The 24,609-nt window shown below is 47.7% G+C and overlaps 1 protein-coding gene across 2 annotated transcripts in view; it reads right to left on the reverse strand.

Moving 5' to 3' along the window:
• LOC147454477 (uncharacterized) overlaps nucleotides 1-24,609 on the reverse strand; it is a 100,310-nt gene that overhangs the window by 36,627 nt on the left and 39,074 nt on the right. Inside the window, exon 3 of one of the 2 annotated variants that reach the window (XM_086516415.1) lies at nucleotides 7,493-7,528. The exons of the other annotated variant lie outside the window; for it this stretch is intronic. Coding sequence (XP_086372541.1) covers nucleotides 7,493-7,528 — 36 coding nt within the window. The remainder of the gene's footprint in view (nucleotides 1-7,492; nucleotides 7,529-24,609) is intronic. 2 annotated transcript variants of the gene reach the window in all.

Below are 24,609 nucleotides of genomic sequence, written 5' to 3' on the forward strand. Positions count from 1 at the left end.
CCCACCTCAGGGGGCCTGACTTGTATGCCACATGGAGTTGCAGAAGGAGGGGGGAGTACAGTAGACTATATTCAGGGACCCAGGGAGGCTACACACCTTATCACATCCTTCACCATTCCACCCATACCCATCGGAGCCGACCACACATACCTCTCTTTCTCCATCACCGGAGATACCATCCCACACAGCTCCACAGCACACACTCCACACACCACCATCCATTTCACACATGAGCTAGCCTCTCTTTACTCGGCCAAGGTCGAACATGGCCTATGCCTCCTCCACCCATCCACACCACTCTCAGTTCTCACATCACATATCTCTTCCGTTCTCCACACTTCAGCTATTAGCTCTTTTCCACACACCACTCACACAGGACGCACTCCCCTCCCCGGGACTATGCCTCAGAACCGCTGGTATGATGATGAGTGCAGAGAGCTATACCGACACCTCCGCGCACGGCGAGCCTTAGGAGAGATCACAGAGAGAGAGGCCAGACGTCATATGAAGACGCTGACACGCCAAAAGCGGCGAGCATTCGAAGAGGCACAGGAGCTTGAGCTATACCGCCTATTCATGAGCATGGATAGCGCGACGGCATGGCGCACCCTGCGCGAGCCAGGTCCGACTACAGCTATTGAGGATCCACAGATATGGCATGACTATGCAGAGCGACTATATGAGGTGCCAGAACAGCCTCCTATCCCACAGCCACACGAGCCACGCCCCACGTGCTCCTCCTTCTTTACAGCAGAGATAGTAGAGAGGGCCATACGCCGCATGCAGCACAGACGATCAGCTGACCATACTGGATTACAGAGTGAGCACATCATTTATGCGGCCTCCACTATAGCCCCGTTGATTGCACATGTCTTCAACCGGGCTATAGGGGAGGGCTTCCCAGAGGAGTGGACACAGCACACCATAGTGCCTATCCACAAATCTGGCGACACCCTGACCCCAGGGAACTACAGGACTATCATGATTGGCCACACAATGGCCAAGCTATATGGAGCAGTACTTGAGGCACAGCTCAGCTGCTACACAGAGATCGAGGGTTTACGAGCTCCAGGCCAGGCAGGTTTCAAACGAGCTTTCTCCACCACTGACCACATCTTCGTTCTGCGCTGCCTCATTGATGGGGCAAAGGCGCGGAAGAAGAGGCTTTACTGCTGCTTTGTGGACTTCCGCAAGGCCTTTGACACAGTCCCACGCGAGAGACTCTTCCAACGCCTTCACAGCATTGGGGTACCAACAGAGATGATTTGGGCCATATATGCTCTCTATGAGAGGGTGACGGGTCAGGTTCGTTGCCCAGGCGGGTTTTCAGAGACCATTGCTAGCACCATTGGTGTTAAGCAAGGATGCCCACTCTTCCCGACACTCTTTGGGCTCTACATCGACGAGATCTCCGACTACATACTGCGAGCAGGGGGGGAGGGGAGCGACTTGGCAGGTACTCCGGTCCACATCATGTTATATGCTGATGATATTGTGTTGATTTTAGAGTCACCCGAGGGCTTGCAACGCCATCTTGAGGCCTTGGACGAATTCAGCACACACAGGGGGTTGACTGTGAACCTTGGCAAAACCAAGGTCATGATCTTTCACACATCCAGTGCAGTGAGGAGCGCCGCCACCTTCACAGCAGCAGGAGGACAGGTTGATGTAGTCACCTCCTATGTCTACCTTGGCATCACATTCACCAGCCTACCAGGACCCTTCACTATGAGGCAGGCTGCTGTTGACAGGCTCACCCGAGGATATGCAGCTCTGGCCATGCTAGAGCGGAGATGCCACCAGGCACACTTTCAGGAGCCCCGCACGAAGGGGTGGCTTTTCGACACCTTAGTCACCCCGGCCTTGATGTACTCGGCGGCGGTATGGGCACCAGGATGACAGCTGACCAGTGGACACAGCTTGAGAGACCACAGGTATGTATGATCTCACGCTTGCTCCGCAGCAAGAAGACAGTGCCACATGACATTATTAGAGCCGAGCTCGCCACACCACCTATGGTTGTAGAGGCACTATTCCAGACAGTTTGCTTCATCCAGAGGATGAGAGAGCTACCTCCTAACAGACTTACCCGTAGAGCAATTGAGGCAGCTATACAGCTATCAGAGAATGGGCATGAGAGAGCATGGTACTCACAGGTCAGAGCATGGTTTGAGGGACACGGTCTTGACATGGAGAGCCTACCACCATTCCAGTACGACCCCCACTCACCATATGTTCACCTCTCTCGCAGTGAGAGGAACTTGGTATTGAGACAGGATCTGTGGCAGCTATACACTAGGAGAGTCTGGGAGGCACCTGGCTTGGGGACGAGGATGTCAGATTACAGAGACCAGTTTCTCACCATATTGTCTGGGGGGTTCATACAGAGACCACGCTACATGGACACATATATGCCACATAGCTCACGGGTGGCGATTGGTCAGCTGAGAGTGGCTTCACACAGGTTAGAGATTGAGATCGGGAGACATATTGGTGTTCCCAGGGAGGAGCGAATCTGCAGAGCCTGCACAGAGGAGGTGGAGAGTGAGGAGCACTTTGTATGTAGATGCAGAGCATACACTGAGATCAGAGGCAGGTATGAGGCCTTATTCAGAGGACAGCCCACTCTCCGAGAGATCATGGAATCTCGAGATCAAAGACAGCTCGGACGTTTCTTACTAGAGATACAGAGCCATCGGGACACACTACTACAGCCACACACAGCTACACAGACAGAGGGGAGACAGTCGCAGCTCACAGACTTCTTTCAGAGGATTTCCGCCCCTCCCTCACCAGACACTCAGAGGGGAGTGACACTCCCACAGGCGGAGGTGAACCGAGCTAGACGACGACCACGAGTCACAGGCTACAGGGGCGCGAGCTCCCACCACCGACAGATCGAGGAGATCCGAGCCCGGGAGCGCCGTGCCACTGAGGAGCGAGTGGCTCAGATGAGGGCCGACCCGACAGCTTTCATCCGGGTAGCCTTGGCATCAGACCCGCCCATGTACCACATCTTACATCCCCCCATTAGTACAGGATGGAGCTAGATAGCTTGATGCATTCTCATGATTGTACTACCTTGAGCATATAGACATGCATACACCCCTAGAGATAGAGCTCCATCCCTCCTCAGATACTCCACTACCTACATTCAGTTCAGTTTTGTTTCATTTGTCTTTCCGATAGACGGATGACATACACACCATGTACATTTGATTTGTCTCATAGGCCGATTTCGGCCTGACATAGACGTTAAAAATCTTTCTTTCTTTCTCTCTCTCTCTCTCTCTCTCTCTCTCTCTCTCTCTCTCTCTCTCTCTCTCTCTCTCTCTCTCTCTCTCTCTCTCTCTCTCTCTCTCTCTGCGAGCAGGGGGAGAGGGGAGCGACTTGGCACGTACTCCGGTCCACATCATGTTATATGCTGATGATATTGTGTTGATTTCAGAGTCACCCGAGGGCTTGCAACGCCATCTTGAGGCCTTGGACGAATTCAGCACACACAGGGGGTTGACTGTGAACCTTGGCAAAACCAAGGTTATGATCTTTCACACATCCAGTGCAGTGAGGAGCGCCGCCACCTTCACAGCAGCAGGAGGACAGGTTGATGTAGTCACCTCCTATGTCTACCTTGGCATCACATTCACCAGCCTACCAGGACCCTTCACTATGAGGCAGGCTGCTGTTGACAGGCTCACCCGAGGATATGCAGCTCTGGCCATGCTAGAGCGGAGATGCCACCAGGCAAACTTTCAGGAGCCCCGCACGAAGGGGTGGCTTTTCGACACCTTAGTCACCCCGGCCTTGATGTACTCGGCGGCAGTATGGGCACCAGGATTGACAGCTGACCAGTGGACACAGCTTGAGAGACCACAGGTATGTATGATCTCACGCTTGCTCCGCAGCAAGAAGACAGTGCCACATGACATTATTAGAGCCGAGCTCGCCACACCACCTATGGTTGTAGAGGCACTATTCCAGACAGTTTGCTTCATCCAGAGGATGAGAGAGCTACCTCCTAACAGACTTACCCGTAGAGCAATTGAGGCAGCTATACAGCTATCAGAGAATGGGCATGAGAGAGCATGGTACTCACAGGTCAGAGCATGGTTTGAGGGACACGGTCTTGACATGGAGAGCCTACCACCATTCCAGTACGACCCCCACTCACCATATGTTCACCTCTCTCGCAGTGAGAGGAACTTGGTATTGAGACAGGATCTGTGGCAGCTATACACTAGGAGAGTCTGGGAGGCACCTGGCTTGGGGACGAGGATGTCAGATTACAGAGACCAGTTTCTCACCATATTGTCTGGGGGGTTCATACAGAGACCACGCTACATGGACACATATATGCCACATAGCTCACGGGTGGCGATTGGTCAGCTGAGAGTGGCTTCACACAGGTTAGAGATTGAGATCGGGAGACATATTGGTGTTCCCAGGGAGGAGCGAATCTGCAGAGCCTGCACAGAGGAGGTGGAGAGTGAGGAGCACTTTGTATGTAGATGCAGAGCATACACTGAGATCAGAGGCAGGTATGAGGCCTTATTCAGAGGACAGCCCACTCTCCGAGAGATCATGGAATCTCGAGATCAAAGACAGCTCGGACGTTTCTTACTAGAGATACAGAGCCATCGGGACACACTACTACAGCCACACACAGCTACACAGACAGAGGGGAGACAGTCGCAGCTCACAGACTTCTTTCAGAGGATTTCCGCCCCTCCCTCACCAGACACTCAGAGGGGAGTGACACTCCCACAGGCGGAGGTGAACCGAGCTAGACGACGACCACGAGTCACAGGCTACAGGGGCGCGAGCTCCCACCACCGACAGATCGAGGAGATCCGAGCCCGGGAGCGCCGTGCCACTGAGGAGCGAGTGGCTCAGATGAGGGCCGACCCGACAGCTTTCATCCGGGTAGCCTTGGCATCAGACCCGCCCATGTACCACATCTTACATCCCCCCATTAGTACAGGATGGAGCTAGATAGCTTGATGCATTCTCATGATTGTACTACCTTGAGCATATAGACATGCATACACCCCTAGAGATAGAGCTCCATCCCTCCTCAGATACTCCACTACCTACATTCAGTTCAGTTTTGTTTCATTTGTCTTTCCGATAGACGGATGACATACACACCATGTACATTTGATTTGTCTCATAGGCCGATTTCGGCCTGACATAGACGTTAAAAATCTTTCTTCTCTCTCTCTCTCTCTCTCTCTCTCTCTCTCTCTCTCTCTCTCTCTCTCTCTCTCTCTCTCTCTCTCTCTCTCTCTCTCTCTCTCTCTCTCTCTCTCTCTCTCTCTCTCTCTCTCTCTCTCTCTCTCTCTCTCTCTCTCTCTCTCTCTCTCTCTCTCATGTTCCCCGTTCCGTGTTGTAATTTTAAGTCCCATGTAACTATGCTATTTGCAACTGCGAGGACAACTTGACCCCAACAGCTACAAGACCATCATGATTGGCCACACTTTGGTCAAGTTTTATGGAGTACTGCTGGAGGCAAAGATGAGTTTCTATGCAGAGAGTGAGGGACTTTAAGAGTGCCGAGCTAGGTCAACTTCAAACGATCCTTCTCCACTATTGATCTTATAGCCAAGGCACGAAAGAGGAGACTACATTGTTGCTTTGAGGACTTCCGCAAAGCCTTTGATACCATCCCACAAGCTAGGCTCTATTAGCACCTTCAGATACTTGGTATGGCTTCAAAGATAATGTGGGAACTTTACTCTTCATACGAGCAGGTGATCGGGCCGAGTGTGATACCCAAGTGGCATTTCAAAGCCCATTGCTCGCACCATTAGTGTGAAGCAAGGGTACCTCCCCCTCTCCCTAACTTTATTTGGTCTCTCCATCGACGAGTTATATGAGCATGTTCTTCATATTTCGGCAAGGCGTGGACCTTGTAGGTACTCCAATCCAAATTATGCTATATGTTGAACCATTGACCCCATCCAAAGCATAAGCAAACAGCTTGAGTACCACAATGGCATACATCCAAAGAGACGGCACAAACAATGCATCGTCTGGCAAGGCCTTACTAGCACACCACCCCTGACAAATAGGCATATAAACTACTGAGACAATGTCCTGCATCCAATCCACAATCTCATACATGCAATCAACAGAGGATAGATCACTACATCATAGGATAGACCTAACATGTCATGTAATCACTACATGAATACATCTAACATGACATGCTCTCTCTTTCTCTCTTCAATGGGACCGATAGCGCTCTCTCTCTGATTTAGCTTAATCAGCCACTCGGTGTAGTGAAAGTCACCCCCAGATATATCTATGAAGTCACTATCTCCACCTCTTGCCCCCCATATATCATGTGTGTAGCTCATCTCTTGGCTGTTGATGTATGGGAAACCATAACCTTGGTTTTACTAAGGAAAACAGTAGGCCGCCTCTCTAGACAAAAGTCCTCAAGTACTGTCATATGTCTCTTTAGACCTCCTCCGAATCCAACACTAAAACAATGTCATCAATATACAACAAGATAGAGACCACCATCCCTACAAGAGAAATACCTTGCCACCTCAATTCATGGAAGACTCAATCCCATCAACATATTGACCAAACAATGTGGGAGAGAGCCAGCAACGCTGCTTCATCCCTATAGCACTATCCATTTCTGCTCACCAACCTCCTGGACAACATACTCGTCCGACCACCCTCATACATTACAATGGAATGACGCCCCATATAAATGAGAGAGAGAGGTTGGTCAGATACATCTTGGTTACATCTTCAAGGCATCCATGCCATAAAGGCACATAGAAACAGCATAAAGTACAATGCTTTTGAAAAACCCCTCTTAACGACACCTAAGAGGTATACTTACAGTGGAGTTCTAATACACAAACTAGAAAGTAGCTAATCTAGATAGAGGATGTGTTCACTCCTTGGGGAGCGACGTATGGAACTCTGCAATGATTGCTTTGCCCCCTCTCTAGGCTGCCCACTAACCCTAGTAAACCACACACACACACACACACATGCACACACAAAATAATATGGACGCTTCCTGAACTGGTATTGAGACATGGCCTCCTAGGCTTTGTGTAAACATAAATCGATTCCTTCTTTCTTTCTTGATGTGTACAAATGTGTCTTTCCACGACAAATGGCATAGTTGTGAGCATCAAGGTATTTCACATTATTGCTGTGTTCAAATTGCCTTTCCACTACATAGTTGTGAGCATCAAGGTATTTCGCATTATACCCTAACAAGGAGGAGCTTGTGACAAGATGCAAGGTTCCTTCATTGTCGAGGATACATCACGTTGGTTGCAAGCCTAGGAGACTTTCTAGATGAGTAAGTTATAACCCATCAGTGAATGGAAGAAACTAATGAAAACCCCTTGATAGCTCAAAACTTATACACTAAATGTATGTTTCTAGGTATAGTAAACAGTACGCATACAGTATGATACGTAACAAAAACAGTGTTGATAAGTAACAAAAGTAGCCCTACCATGATGTAGGCCAATCATGAAATACCGAAGTTGCCCTGCACATTGAAAACAAAGACTTTAGCATACATGACACACATTTCTTGAGCACAATAAATTCACTCAAAACTGCACAAAACCCCTGGCATTCCTATGTTATCGTAGTATATAAGCCCAAATTTCCATAATCCTATGAGTGTCTATATACATGGTCATTTAAATCCCTTCCCTACATGGGACACTCCTTGCCTATGGGTGGTTGTAATGTTTACATCTTTGTGCCTTGTGTTTCTCCTGCTTTACTATTCGAATAAATAATATATACCTTCATAAGTTCAGAATAGTCTGAACTCACAAATTATAAGAGGGGATAAAACACTCACAAAAATACAAAAGGAAGGGACACAAGAAAACAAGAAAAAACTAAATCTTCCTTTCTTAATTTTGGGACCTTTGGTCATTAGAAGAAAGTAAGATAAGGACATTGTGAGCTTTTGACACGGTATCATATTGCTCAACAATGAAGATGAACTCAATTCCAAGAAAAATCAAGCCCTCCTGAGGAAACATCGTTTCTGCGCTACCAAACAATTTCTGCGCTACCGAACAAATTATGTTTCCCAAGGATAGAAACATCACCGAAACAGCATGTTTTTAATATTTATATGGGTTTGGTGCACAAGTGGTAGAGTTTAACATAGGCCTAAAACAATTGAAAGGCTTCACCTCCATGCGTTCATCCTTAGTTATAATTGAAAAGCTTTACATCCATGCGTTCATCCTTAGTTGCAGACTGCCCACGTCGACTGCAAGATAAAAGCCCACCGTTCCTTTCTTTGTAGCTCTGCACATGAGAGAGAGAGAGAGAGAGAGAGAGAGAGAGAGGTGCATGCCATGGCTAGTTGCCCTCCTGTGCAAACGAACCGCACCCCACACAGGCCATCCCTGCCCCTCCGTTCGAGCCGCTCGCTCTTACGGCCGCATGATGCCCCTGCATGGATGGCACTGATGCCATTGTGCAGCCCATCACCTTCGCCTCCATCATCATCCGTTGAGTAGGCTGCTATTCCTCCTAGGTTGTTCCAACTTGATACTAGAACTTCATCCTTTGCAGATTTGGTTGAAGGTACTTGGAGTCGCCTTGTAGCTTCTCCAACTCATCCTTGCCATCAACTCTTTGTCCTCTTTGGTCAGCCTTTGGTCGTTGGTGGTTTGAAACTTTGAGGCAAGGTTGCATTCATTCGTATGTACGGATGCGTACAACACAATGAAGTCATACAGTACGGTTCCATACGAATACATGCGGGCAATTTTTTTTTAAAAAAGCAAGGGGCACCTTATTTTGTGTGATTGGCGAGGGGTTTTGTGAGGGGCCAGCTGCCAAGGCTTATACACCTGTTGTCAACTTGTAGAGAATACAGAGAGCTCTATTGCAGAAGTGAGTGCTGTAGAGAATTGCAGGGGCATTGCCCTTGGAGCCGAAGTCGACATCGGGCCTTCTAAGATATTTTCCATGCCCCTCTTACATTTCTCTACATTCCTCACCGTTCTCTCGTGAGTTCTTGGCGATTTCTCGTGTATCTCTCACAAGTGGTCCTCCCGCAAATTTTTTCTACTCTCTTCACATGTTGCGAAAGCCTCATCATGCCGCCGCCCACGCAAGCCCAATCTGTACTGGGCATAGCACACTAGTGTTCTCGAGGTGGTCTTAGACACTAGGACAAGCAAAGACAAGAACATGGATTTGGAAATATAATTACTATGGAGACGTGCATATGAAAATTGTTACTCATGTTGTTAAGCATTTGACAAGCATTAGTTGCACGAACCATTTGAGAACATATCACAACCTTTGAGAGACTAGCTTATTGCAAAGTACTTTCTAGCAATAAGTTCTCAACAAACGCGATAGAGCGCGCACAATGCTTTGAAGGGAGAATTCACTAAAGCAGGTACAGAAGGATCAGCAACCCAACCCTCCGGTGGCACAAAAAAGGCACGTATGATGATGATAAGGTTGAGGAGAATGTTCTCCCAAGTGCACGGCAAACCACGTTTCCTTCTCGTGTGAACCCTAAGTTTTGAGTGAAAGAATCACAAACGATTGCCAAGGTGAGATTGCCCACACTCTCATAGAATGCCACACCTCCTTCGGTGTGTTATGCATTGACCAGTGGAAGAGGATGCTATAGACAATTGCGCAGATTGCCTGACAGAGTCATGGACTAGTCTCAACTACACAAAGACACACACCACAATGTTAGATGAGCAGACATTAATTGACAAAGCTCTGATGCCTGTCAAGGCTCGATGGCAAGAGTTTAGGGGCACAATAAATTCAAACGGGTGAAGTGACATAAGGAAGCAAGACATCATCAACATTCTTGTTTCATCTTGTTTGGGTACCTACTTCCTGCATGCAGTGGATGCAAGGGTGGCAAGTGAGAGAATTACAAGTGAGTTCATCAATGACCATATACGATAGGTAATCATTGAGGTAGGAGTGGAGAATATTGTACAGAAAGTCAAAGTCTATGCATCAAACTGCAAGGCCAGGGGACAAATGTGGAGGCAGAGTTTCCTAGCATTGTGTGGACCCCATATGTAGCACATTGTGTTGATTTGCTTATGGAGGGCATAGGTAAATTTCATGGGTGCAACCTATTGTCTCTAATGCTATGAAGATCACTACCTTCTTTCGCAAGAAGCCACGTTTCATGCATATTCAAGAGTCATTATACATTGAACATTATTGCACCTTCCAGCCATGGCTTTATCTATTCAATCTTCTATATATTCAAATATTCAAAACTTCTTTCTCGAATCCTTTCAATTTCTGTCATTAACGAATGTAATTCGTCACTATTTAGTGTTCATATGAATTCTTTGGATTCATGCATGATGTTTTCAAATATTCAAAATTTCTTTCTCGAGTCCTTTCAATTTCTGTCATTAATGATTGTAACTCATCATCATTTAGTGTTCATATGAATTCTTAAGCTTCATGCATGATGCGATATGGAAATTGAAATATGGGAATGGTTGTCTATGAAGTAGGGTCATTGAAAACAACATGTAATAGATACATGCCTCATATATTTATGAAAATGTAGAACTTGTGTATAATTTATGTTTCAAAAACCAATATGTACTAGTACAATACAAAGGTACGTACCTTACATATTGAATCCGTACCATACACTACGTACCTTTTCAACTTGGTTTGAAGCTTTTGCCCACATTGCGGACTATAATTTCTTAGAGACAGCTATAAGCACCTTCACTATGTATTGGCCTCACATCATTTCTACTCTTGAAAATCATTCAGTATTTGGAGATACTGTTTGAGGTGCATAGCCTTCATATGTTGGGAGTCCTCTATCCATTATAATTTGTAGGTTGCTACGACACTTTTTTTCTCTTTAGGAGAGGTTTTTTCCCTTGGCGTTTGTTCACTTCTTCAATTGCCCTAACGGCTAGTTTATCGCTTATAGAATTCTTTGCCTATAGGTCAACTTTGCATTACGTTGTACTTGCCCCTCTTTGATTGACACCATTTGGGCGTCCACTAAGGGCGGGCTTTCAAGTGATAGAAGACACCCTCTTCTATGTTTGAGGGGGGGGGGGGGGGGGGGGCGCGGGGTCGTTTGGCTGTTTTTTGCATTATTAGGGTTTTCTTTCAGCTCTACCTACTGTTTTTTAACTCTCTATTAAGATAAACATTTCAAGGGCACAACAACAAGATAAATGTACAAAAACGATCATCACAAAGGTGTGATCTCAAAATTTGTCCATAAAATATACAATCAATGTTCAAGAATATTTCTTGGTTTTCAAATAAATTCTCTCAAATCTCCTAACATATACATTCTTTTGTGATCCAAGAAAAAGAAAGTTCTCCTCAGTCATAGGCCCAGCAAGAGGAACATCATCTCTATCTGAACTACATAAAGGTACATTATAATCCCCACGATAAATAGGTCTTTTGGGCCTCATTACTCAGAGCATCTCGACGTAGAGTCTGAGTGTGAGTTCCCAGGGACTCGCTTGTACTTTGCACACAGATTAATATAAAAAGAAATACTGAAAGGGGCGCCAATCTTTGGGGCCAATACCGGCAGATACATTGTCTCGGAAGCCCTTAGTTCTGGCTATTTCCACGATTCATCAGAGAAGCTTCAAGGATATGCTTGATCAGCCACCTCTTGGCACGGAACTACGTAGGGCCGTGTCGATTTTATTGTGATTGTGAATAAGTTTGAAGTGAATCTTTGCTGTGTCGCAGTAAAATCTTGACTTGGGGTGTCCAAGTTTGTTATAACATCTACATGGACCTAGGGAGAGACTTGGATCTCTTCTTGGACAAGTTCATTGCTTGGATCTACAGACTCAAGTGGGACTTCAGTGCTTTAGACTCTCTTGGAGAGTTTACCCACAAGAAGCGGGAGATCAGGCATCCCCCGACTACATCCGGAGTCACCCAGAGCTTGGCTTGGATGGTAGTGCAGTTGCTCTTCTACACTCCTGATCATTTGGATTGCTACCTTTAGAGTTGCTTACACTCACCCTTGGTAACCTTACAGCCGACTTATCCCCCCACCTGGCCAGTAGGACACTCCCAACTCATTCACATTAAGAGCCACACCGAGTTGCAGTTTGGTGGCGTTGTTGGCACGGATTCTATTTTGGTTGATACCAAAGGATTGGAGGCAAGAGATACAGGCAAGATAGCGTAGGCAGGTTGGTCTGGCCCTTCCTCTTCCAGAGAATATTCACAACAACGCAGACTGCTTAGTCTGGCTTCCCTTCTTCATACAGGATGATCATGGTGCAGACAGCTTGGTCTGACCACACCTCTTCTCAGAGGCCCTTCACAGCGCAGACTGTTGAGTTTGGCTTTCCCCTCATCTTGGATTACGCTACTTACTGACAAGACACCATCTGGTGGTGGTCTCTCGGTGACTACCGCAGCTTACGATAGCTTCTACAGTGCAAATTGCTTAGTTTGGCTTTCCTTGATTCGGAGGATGTTTACGGTGCAGATTGCTACATCTGGCCTTCGTGGAGTTTTTCACAGCTTAGCCACCTCGGCCACCTTGGGTAGCAGGTTCATGCATTGACAAGCTTCCGATCATTCTCATGACGGTTCCTGGGCTTCCCCATTTTCTCAAGACGGTTTGATTACACGCACCACAGATCCTATTGGACAGGACACTTGCAGGTTATTGGCACTTCTTTCACGACAAGGAGTTGATTTCACACTCAGTTCGGGACCTTCACACGGTATCTTTAGCGGAGTACAACAGTTTACTACACTGCTTGTGACGGCACTTTCCCATGGAGATCTCTCGGAGGTTGGACACCCAGACTACCGCTACACTGATGGAGTATCCTTTAGTGGACATCACAGCAGACATCTTCATCATTTACCTCATATCTTCGGCTTCACGCGGGTTGTTCAGCATCAGGTGTTTCGGGCTGGCCACCCATAGCATACGCAGATAGACTGCACCTATTGTCCGGCCGCCCAGTTTTAAGGTGGCCGCCCGCCTTGGGCACTCCTATATATAGAGCCAAGGGGGTAGCCATCATCGATCATCTGACAGATGTATCCCGCGCTCTCTCTCTCTCTGATGGAATAGCGTTTTTATGCTGTGGGTCAATGGGGGGCTGAACGCCCCCTTCCCCTCATAGGTGTTGTGGTCTCTCTCTCTCTCTCTCTCTCTCTCTCTCTCTCTCTCTCTCTCTCTCTCTCTCTCTCTCTCTCTCTCTCTCTCTCTCTCTCTCTCTTTTTTGAAAAATCAGGGTTGTATATTACTGAGTACAAGATAATCCCCAGCGGATGCCAAAATAGCCTATCACGTGGGGTGTACAAGCTGAATGTAAGGTTGAGAGCCACTATAGTGACAACTCGACTAGAATAATCTCATGGTGGTCTGTATGATGAGTGGAGGAGGAACCACTGAGGAGGCGCATAATGCCATGTAATCTGTCCACCTGTAAGTGTGAAGAAGAGTGGAGATCTTGCCCAACGCCGAAGGAAATCAAATCGACGAGCCTCGGCTGCTCTAGATGTACCTGAGGAAGAATCCCACTGCCAAATGAGGGTGTGAATGATGTCCAGCCAAATGGCAGTGAGGATATCCGGAAGGAGCTGAGGTGCCGCACTGAGAATATGAAGACAACGAGCTCTCCAAACATTCCAGAGGGCAATGCTAGTGATGACTGAGAAGATTTCATCACGTGTCTGAGGATCCCCCTGCCAAGCAATCTGCGGTAACATAGCGAAAGTCCCTCGTCGGTAACCAGTCGTGGTAAGCATAAGAGCTGGATCTGTGTCTAAGCCCTCGTAGAAAAGATGCGGTCCGGGCATCGGCATCAACCAGGAAACAGATCCCCAAGTGAGAAATCCATGCTGAACACCAGCTCTGCTAAGTAAAAAGCAAACTGCTAGCCAAACTCCATGAGAAGACGAGCATGACCAAAGGCAGTGCGCAGGTGACTCAGGTAGACGCAAAGAACAGCGAGTACATAACGGATCGTGACCCATAAAAGCTAACCAAGTCCCAACTGGAAGTCTTGCATGTGCAGTCATCCAGAGGAAAAAGGAGATACGACGAGCCACATGTAAATCCCAGATGGCTGACCAAAATTGCCGTAGATAGGCATGTGAGAGACCTGAATGTAACCAGAAACGCATACGAGTGGGCTACTTTGGGTGCTGTCTCATCAATGCGAATCTTCCAATTCTGACTGTATACTCAAAGAATGATACATGTGCGCCGGTGGGGTTAGAGTGAGGCCAATGCCACTCTCCTGGATCCCAATAAAGCTGAGATAGGGCACGACCCTCCCACACCCAAAGCCTCCAAAGTGCAGCATCAGCGAAAGCGAAACGGGGGTCAACACAACGACGCTTCCCGCGGGAGCCAACTACTCGTATGGCCTCCCAGCGAGCATTGGGGTAGACAAGGCGCGGAGAAGCAGTAGCATATGTTAGCCTAGCATGCATCCCCGAAGAGTAGTCAGTATCAACTGTGAATAGCAAAGTGTCGAAACGAACTAATAAGAGAGTGCTCTGAGAAAAGAGGCCTTCCCAGCCACAATGTGGAGGCATCTGAACTGTGCCTCGCATGACTGCGTCCCGGTGTGAAGGAATGGCGGAGCCAATCTCAAGCAGTCTGTCTGTTACCCCGCGACCAATGTCATAATGTTCTGCCACAAAATCTGCATCCAGCATACGTGTCTCATGAAACAACCGCATAGAGGCAGCAGGGCCAGTGTCCCAAGCAGCCCAGTCAATGTGAGTCCTCTCTCCAAGCTGACGGGGTGGATTAACCGAAGAATCAAGAACTGCATCATTCCAAATGAGAGGCTGGCGCTCAATCTGCTCACGGCATGAGGGAGGTGAGCGTTTGATAGCGCGTCGCATGGATACCCAAATCTGAAGGAGCGATCGAAGGAAGGTGAGAGAGTGCTGGTGCACAAGGGGGCATCCGTAAAGAGAAAACGATACCCTGTTTGCCAAGTATGGCCATCTCTAGTGCCGAGGCGCGGAGTCGTTGTGGAAAGAGCGGCTTGAAGAAGCATCTTCCAAGGTTCTTGGCCGGGAAAAAGACCCCGAACAATAAGCTTGGTAAGAAGGGCGCGGCTCTGTAATTCTGGATCAATAATGCCAAGGCCCCCCTCTGATATAGGACGAATAATCGTGGACCAGCGAACTCGAGCACGAGTATCAGTAGTCCCATCTGTGCCACTCCATAAAAAGTTCCGCACAAGTCTGCGTAGCTGAGCTATCACACCAGAATGTAGCATCCAACAGGAGGCCGTATACCATACTGTAGCCAGAATGACCTGGTTGGCGACCAATGCACGGCCAGCCAACGACAGATGACGTGAAGACCAATGACAAAGCTTCCTACGATAGACTATAGCACAGGTGCAAACTGCTGCTGTGAGGAAACGTCAAATCCAACCTGAAAGCCCAGATATCTGCATGTCTGACCTGGCTGTAGCCATGTGAAACCATCAGTTGCCCCCCAAGTAGGTATGTCATCACTGCCAACCAATAACCCATAGGATTTATGCCAGTTAATGCGTGCACCACTGGCAATGCAAAAAACCTCCAGGGCTCCCCGCATGGCATCAAGAGCTGCTAGCAAATAGCGCAACATCAGCATAGTGTCATCAGCAAACTCCTGATCGATAAGGTCCGGAGCTGAAGGTACTGGCATGGGCAAGCCACGAAATGCATGACTCTAAGCACGAAGAAAGTCTGACATAGTCTCTCCCACAAACAGATACAGATATGCTGCTAAAGGGCATCCCTGACGGACAGATCGAGAGAGCTCAAAACTGCGACTGACACGACCACCAATAGTAATAGCACTGCTGGCACTTCTGAAGAGAGCGGAAATGCCTGAGATCCATCTCGAAGGGAAACCCATCCTGGCCAATGATCCTTCGAGAAACTCCCACTCAACACGATCGTATGCTTTCTCGAAGTCAAGGATGAAAAAAGCGAGAGGTTCAGAAGATGATCTGGCCCACTCTACTGCCTCATAAAAAGTGAAGATATTATCCAGTATGCATCGATCCATAACAAAGCCTGTCTGAGAAGTGTGAATAATATCTGGTAAGAACGATCGTAAGCGATGGCTGATCATTAACGCTAATATTTTATAGACCGAAGGGAGTAGAGTAATAGGTCTCCACTGGCGAAGCTGAGTGGTGTCAACCCCTTTCGGAATAAGAGATATGAGACCTGAACAAAGATCTAGATGCATATAGCCTGATGAAAAGATATCCTGACAACCACGAAGCAGTGGTATATGCAATACATCCCAATAGGTTAAAAAGAAAGCTCTAGTGAGGCCGTCCTCGCCTGGACAGGAAGATGGATCTAGACTCTCGATAACATCATGAAGCTCTGCAAGTGTGAATGGGGCCAACAAGATCTCTGCCATAGTGTCTGTACAACGATGGCGAGTGTGCTGCCAGATCTGCTCACGGGCAAGTAAAACCTCAGTAGTGCATACGTCAGCAGTGAACAATTCCTCAAAATAATCTGCAGACATATCAAGAATAACATCAGGATGCATATGAAGTGTTCCTTGAGCATCGCACAAAATCCTGAGGGTGGTGCCAGGAGGACGCTCTTTATGCGCAGTGAAGAAGTCCTTATTCATTCGATCAGCTTTAGCTATCCAATGAGATACTGAAGCATGATGAGTGAACTCAGACCTAGCCTCCTGCATGCTACGAATTTCCTGTGTGAGTTCTGTCTGTCTAGCAACGAGATAAGCATCCTGAGGCCACTCCTCAAGCAAGCGCTGTGTGGAACCAAGAGGAATGTGGAGGTCAGACTCACGTACTCACAACTGACGATGAATACTAGCAGTCTGATCACGGCAGTAAATACTAGACTGAGTAATGCAATGGGCAAGGAACTCTCCAGGGGGACCACAATAAGAAGCACCCGTGGACCACAAGTCGCGAATCTGCTGCTGCAAAACTTCAGTGGTGAGAACACTGTCAGGGATGCGGCAGCCTCGTCTCTGTGCAGCGGATCTAGTGAAAGAGATAAACAATGAGATGGGAAAATGATCTGAGAGGCTGGTCCCTCGCCAAATAGTAGTAAATCCACCTAGAGCTGCTGCCGAAGGGCCAATGTAAAAACGATCAAGTCGCTCTAATAGTCTTCCCTGTTGTCTCTGAAACCCCCACGAGTAATGAAGTGTAGCAGGGTGATGACCAAAAGAGGGTATGTGCCAGGCGTCAACACCTTGAATAGCTAGAAGAAATCGATCCCAAGCTGGCTGCTCATCTAGAGAAATGGATGATAGAACTGGAGGAGTGAGCGATCGCCAATCAGAGTCGCTCTCGACGTTGTTGAAATCGCCTCCAACAACCCAAGAGTCCACAGCAGGTAGAGCAGCAACCAAGGACGACCAAAAAGTATCTCTCTCCCGAGGAGTAGTGGGTGCATATACTGACATAAAGCCAATGGTAGAGTCCCGAATCCGGATAGAAACATAGACTGCTTTGCCAGCGACAAGGGTGCCATGTTGCTGAACTGATGCCAAGTATCGTGGCCCCACTGAAATGCATACACCGCAACTCTGTCCATGAATGCCTAGAGCAGGCTCCCAAAAAGTGTGAGCGCCGGAGGGCATGAGATTACCAAAGGGAGTGGCAATCTTATGCTCCTGTACTAGTAATATATCCACAGTGCCTACTACATGAGCATGTAAATCTCTGCGAAGTAAAAGCTTGCGTGAACCTCTTATCCGAGAAGTCTGTAAACCATTAGTATTCCAAGAAACTACATGTAAATCCATAGTCTGCATGGAAGAATTGGTAAAGCATCTGACTAACTGCGCATCTTCTTGGAGGCAGCTGGGCCATCCAAGGGATGAGCTTCTGGCGGGAGGAAAGCAACCCGCAAGCCCTCTCTAAAATATGGCGTCTCATTGCACCAACTGCGGACCTCAGCTTGTTTACATTGCATGACCGATGTTGCAGCTTTAACACCCCAAATGCGCATAGACATAGGAAGCACCACATCTGAGGATACATGAATGATCATAGGCAATGAATAGCAAGCATAAACATCACTCCATTCCATTGCACCAATACAGGAAGGGAAGTGTGGAGACAATACATCTGGAGCGGAAGTAGTCAACCATAAATTAAGCTGAGCCATAGTCTGTGCATGCACAAAATGCAGAACCTGATCCTCGGTCCATTCTTGAGCTGCATGGAATGGAAGGAAAAAGGAATGGGTAGGCTGAGAGCGATTGCCTATTAAAGAGGGAACACAACCTGGCTTGTGGTGCATAAGGTAGAGCTGCACCCGCAATGGTCCTTCTGAGTCACCGCACATTTCAGCTCGATGAGTGCCCCATGAAAGAGGGCAAGAGCTGAGAAAACTGCGTGGAACATAAGTATGGGCGGCTGAGGGAGGGGGTGGACCAGAAGGTGGAGGGGGGGGAGTAAGGGCGAGAGGGAGAGGAGGAAAAGGAAGAGGGAGCAACGGTGAAGGATCCATCTGCATGGGAATAGGGACCTCGGGAATAGGGGAAGGAGAAGGCAAGGGAAAGACAAGTGAAGGAGGAGCTGGTAGCAGAGGTAAGTGATCCTGGGCTGAGGAAGAAGAATGGCGAGGAGAAGCTGGGGGTAAGGGAGTGGCAGAAACTTGAGAGGGAGCAGGAGAGGTAACACTTGGGGTTGCTTGCGGGTTGGGTTGCTGACGAGGACGGAAGGAATGGTTACGACCTACTGTCTGCCATGCAGTCTCAGTAGGAACTGAAGCAAAGGGAGGAACATGGACGGGTGAAGCTTTGGGAGCACCCTTAGGCTGCTGAGGTGCTCGAGTAGTAGTAGTAGGAACCGGCTGTGGCTGAGCACGTGGCTTGAGTGTGGGTGCCACGAGCTGTCTGTTGTTGTCGCTGATGGCGTGGCTGAGTGGGGCAATCGCGTGCCAAGTGTCCCATCTCATGACAACGTAAACATTGTCCTGGGCGGCCAGTGACTACCATTCGGCAAGAATAGTCTCGATCACGCACAGCCACAGTAACTGTATCTGGCAATGTAGTATCCCCAAACACCAAGACCTGAATGCGAGGTGGACCAGATGAGAAGATGCAAGATCCTGGAACTACTGTGCCAAAATGAGCAGCAATCATCTGAAGGAGATGCTCATCAATAAAATCGAGGCATATCCGGGAAGGAAAGCGTCAGAGGGAATCGGGGAATAAGATGTCGACTGTTAAACTCCTCAGTAGTGAACTCTGGATACCACCTCGTCAAGTATATCATTCTGCGATCAGAGAGTATCGGAGAGCGAGCTAGGAGAGCTGAGGCAGTGGCGGGATCTGAAAGACGTACCATGAATATGCCTCTGCCAAGTAATGTAAGTTCCGAGACCCGTCCCTGAGTAGTGCCCAGTGCAGTCTGACACCAATCACGTATAGAAGAGCGAGGTGGAGACTGTCCAATCATCCGGCCAACCAAGGCATGTTGTGCCAAGTGTTGAATTTTGGAGTCAATGCGTGTCAACAGGTCACCAGTACAATCCACGCGACAGGCAATTGGTGATGGAGCGCCGTGTGTGGCACTCAAGACCGGCAAAGCCGCCATGAAGAATGGGCGAGACTAGTAAACGGAAAAGCAAGACCCAAAGCGAAACTTGAACTCTTTCACTCTCTCTCTCGTTCTCTCCTTCCCTTGCAGATATTAGAACGATGCACACGGGAAGGTTTGAAACAGGTGGGGTTGGCAGACTGTTAGAGTTTCGAAGAATTAGGGTTTTTGGGAAATTAGGGTTTCAAGAAATTAGGGTTTGCAGAGATTAGGGTTTCGAGAAGTTAGGGGTTGAGGAAAGGGCTGCAGGGACTCGGAGGCCAAGACGCGTGGGGCTGCAGGCAGCATGGCGCGCGCAAGAACTTGAGGTGACGGGCTGCAACAGGGTTCGCGCGCGATATGCGGCAGCAGCAGGGTTCGCGCGCAGGGTTGCAGCAGCAGGGTCGTGCGCGCAGGGTTGCTCGCTGCAGGGTTCGTGCGCAGGCCTCTCTCTCTCTCTCTCTCTCTCTCTCTCTCTCTCTCTCTCTCTCTCTCTCTCTCTCTCTCTCTCTCTCTCCACACACGCGCACTCACATGTCCTCCACATGGCATCCTCGTGTGTTCGATCTCCGACTTAGGCATAGCATCTCCACGACAGTGCAGGCCTAGGAGAGCAGAGATAGTCAACCATGTTGAGGGCAGTCGTCCAATGGCCAGCCTTGGGAGTTGCCGATCTCTCTCGATCTGGGTGGATGTCAGGAGGAGGAACACTTGAGGGTTGGGAGCCTATCTAGAGATTGTGTCACTGGTCGTGGTGTCACGTGTAGGAGCAATTGGTAGTGTCAGTAGCAATCACAATTGTATGCACCTCGTGTCTATCCATTGGGCATGTCAGATCTATGCCGGACCACCCTTGCTCACTTGTATGAGCAGATTGTTATCAACATGGGCAACCTTCCCCAGATCTCTCTCTCTCTCTCTCTCTCTCTCTCTCTCTCTCTCTCTCTCTCTCTCTCTCTCTCTCTCTCTCTCTCAGATGTCTCGTCTCTTTCTACCTCAATGATCTCTCTTCTTGTAAGGTGCAGCGGAAGTGAATGAGGGTGTATGCTCAGGATGAGTAATCAGATGTGTGCTCAAGGTTCCTTTTACTCGAGGGAAGGGAGAGCCTTCCTTGACTTAATAAGAGATTGTGCAATAGACCAAAACAAAAGAGAATGGAAACCTGTGAGAGAAAGTGTTGTGAGTGAGAGAGAGAGAGAGAGAGAAGATCGACACTGTCCCAAACCCCCCTCCAAGGGCCCCCTTTGTTAGACTTACACCACTCTGCTGCTTCACAGATCTAGGGCATACTTGTACGGCTAGTATGTCTCTGGGCTGGCCACCCATAGTCTAGGTTGCTCTTGGTCCGCGGCCGCCCGAGTTTGGGGCCGGCCACCCACTTTTGTCCGGGCACCCTCATATATTTCCATATATCATTTTTCTGTTGGGTCATGGGGATTTTTATCAAGCCTTGCCCTACCTCCCCTTGGGCACCTATTTATAGGGGGAGGGGGGTACCCACTTCCACATCACACATCTCACAAAGATCACACATCTGATTGTACTCAGGGTCTTCTGCTTATGGTAGTCATGGGGGGCTGATCGCCCCCTCTTCACTATCTCTTGCGTTTGTGTCTACTGTCTCTCTCTCTCTCTCGTCTCTCACGCTTCCGCACACATGCACTCTCACAAGGTATCAGTTGCCAGGGCACATTGGTATCAACACCTTCAAGCTCTGCCCGTTTTGAGGCGCTACATCGCATCAGGTTCTTCTCCCAAGGGCTGGATCAGCCAAAGTTTTTTCATCAGCCAGGCAAGCGAAGGAACGGGAGCATTTCTGTCGCGGAAGACCTCACCTCAACCTGCGTTTTTTGCAAGAAACATCAGATCTGTTGATTTCCTTGCTAGCGCTACCATTTCCGGACATCTTTGTCACGGAAAACCCCTCCAAACCATTTGCAATTTTGACCTTCATCTGCGTTCTTGGGTTTTCAGCCCATTTCCGACGGTTTTATTGGTCATTCTGAAAGCGCGAAGCAGAGGGTACCGGTAGGTGTGCGTCGCGATGTAGTGCAAGATTGGGCAAGAAGCAGGAGACGGAGTGCAACAGAGAGGAAGCACTAGGGATCGAAGCATGATACCAGTTGAAAGCGCGAAGCAGAGGGTACCGGCAGGTGCGCGTCGCGATGTAGTGCAAGATTGGGGCAAGAAGCAAGAGGCGGAGTGCAGCAGAGAGGAAGCGCTAGGGATCGAAGCAGGGAGAGAGAGAGAGAGAGAGAGAGAGAGAGAGAGAGAGAGAGAGCTCACGTTTTTGGGGAAAACTCAATAAGTGAATTTTGGGTTTTCCCACTTTTATTATAAGTGACTTTAAAAAAATGTGTCCAAGTTCAATGTGAACCTGGACAAAGTATAAAAATGTACAAAAGGGGGTTAATTAGGCCTTTAATCCAACAACCTCCCACTTAAAGGCATAAATGACGCCTTTAAGTTAACCAACTCCCGCCAGCTGTATGCAATGCTCATGTTGAGCCTTAGCAAGACTCTTGGTGAAAACATCTGCAGGGTTATCCTGTGTATGGATCTTAGTCAAGGTGACTAGACCATTCTCCAATACCTGACGTATGAAGTGGTACCGCACATCTATGTGTTTGGTACGTGCATAAAACATGGCATTTTTGGCTAAATAGACAGCACTCTGGCTATCACAACCCAACATGGGTGTATAAGCAGGCATGCCAAGTTCTTTTGCAAGTCTGCCCAACCAAATGGCCTCCTTTGAAGCCTCTGTGGCTGAAATATATTCAGCCTCAGTAGTACTCGATCCACAATTTTTTGCAACCTAGAACACCAAGAGACTGCACCACGAGCAATGGCAAATACATATCCACTGGTAGATTTCCTGGTATCCATGTCACCTGCCATGTCTGCATCACAATATCCCTGCAACTTCAAGTCACTTTTTCCATAACAAATACACTTTGATTGTGTACCTTTCAAATATTTAAAAATGCATTTGACAACTTCCCAATGCGCTTTGCCAAGATTCGACATGTATCGACTAACAACTCCCACTGTATAAGCAATGTCGGGACGAGTGGCAACCAAGCATACATAAGAGAACCACAAGCTGATGCATATGGGATTCCCTTCATTGCTTTCAATGCCACCTCATCTTTTGGGCAATCTGCTATGCTAAGCTTAGAGTATGGAGGTAAAGGTACTCCAAGAGGCTTAGTATCAGCCATATTAAACCTGTCAAGTACTTTTGCAATGTACCTTTCTTGAGATAAAAACAGCTCTTTTAATACGCATGCCCGAAATATGCTTTGCATCACCCAAATCCTTCATAGCAAATGCTGAATTTAGCTTACGTTTTAGAGCATCAAGACTAGTCTTATGTTTCCCGGCAAGTAGCATGTCATCAACATAGAGAACAAGTACGATGGGACTACCATCTTCATCCCTTTTCGTATACAAACAATGATCTGCATGGCTGCGTTTAAAGCCTTGAGACAACATAAAAGTGTCAAACTTCTTATACCACTGCCATGATGATTGTCTCAAACCACACAGAGCCCTTTTCAGTTTGCATACAAGTTCCTCGCGTGTAGGAACTACAAAACCTTCAGGTTGTTTCATGTATATGTCCTCTTCAATGTCACCATGCAAAACGTTGTCTTTACATCCATTTGATTCAATTCCAAATCAAGCACCGCAATGAGAGCAAAAAGGACACGTAAAGTTGTAAGCTTTACAACAGGAGAAAATATTTCTTGAAAATCAATTCCTTCTTTCTGTGCATATCCTTTTGCAACCAATCTTGTTTTGTACTTGTGTTTTTCATCCACAATCTTAATCTTGTATACCTATTTGTTAGGAAGAGCCTTTCTCCCTTTAGGCAATGGCACAAGATCCCAAGTATCATTTGCATACAAGGATTTCATTTCCTCTTGCATTGCAAGCACCCACTTACTGCTTGACTCACATATCTTAGCCTCTTTATAAGTGAGAGGCTCCCCTTCATCTGTCAGCATAATATAATGCAAAGAGGGATCATATCTACTCACATTCCGCCTTGGACGAGTAGAATGCCTCACCCAATGATCAACATTATCTGGAAATGGGTCTACATCAGGTGGAACAATGATATCATCAGCAAAGGGCTGTTGTACATCATTTTCAGCCCTGTTTTCAGCATTGTTATGTGGTTGCACATGCCCTTCAGGAGCCTCATTGCTGTCCAACATCATCTGGCTCAAACACCACTCGTTCATCAACATATTTAGCCATATGTGGTGTATCTCGACGGTCAAAATTAGGCCTAATAGGTGGCTGTACATGCTCAAATTTGACCTACTTAGGGTCATCATTAGAGACACAATTGTTTTTAAGCAGCCTTGCCTCATAAAAAACAACATCCCGGCTGCGTACAACCTTTTTGAGCTGAGGTAACCAAATTCTGTAGCCCATTTCACCTTCTTCACCGTAACCCATGAAGAGGCCTTTAATGGACTTTGCATCCAGCTTACTCCTCAACTCAGGTTTTACATGCACAAACGCTTCGCAACCAAAGACGCGAAAGTGATCATATGAAGCAGGTTTACCAGACCATACCTCTTCAGGGATGTCACCTTTTAGAGACATGTGAGGGGATCGATTACATATATGCCCTGCAGTTTTTAGAGCTTCTCCCCAAAATCCATGAGAGAGATTAGCTGTGGACAACATGCATCTCACCCTCTCACATAAAGTCCTATTGTATCTTTCAGCCACACCATTACAAGAGCGGCTGTATGGAACAGTAAGCTTCTCACAAGGAAGTGGCAATTGTTAACTATCTCACAAGGACGTGGCAACTGCTAACTTTAGTTGTTGGTTTCTTTCCAAGGGGTTTTGTTTTGTTTTTGAGACCCTTTTCTTGAGGTAGCAAACAGTCGGACATTGCATGGCCAATGTGAACGGTAGTTTCACCCGCAGATGGGTAGTGGTCGTCACTGGAATTCGTATGGTAACAGGATGTCTAGGCTCAATGCAAGAT

Source organism: Adiantum capillus-veneris, chromosome 7 (assembly GCF_014529385.1).
Source record: "Adiantum capillus-veneris isolate H3 chromosome 7, ASM1452938v2, whole genome shotgun sequence".
Lineage (NCBI taxonomy): Eukaryota > Viridiplantae > Streptophyta > Polypodiopsida > Polypodiales > Pteridaceae > Adiantum > Adiantum capillus-veneris.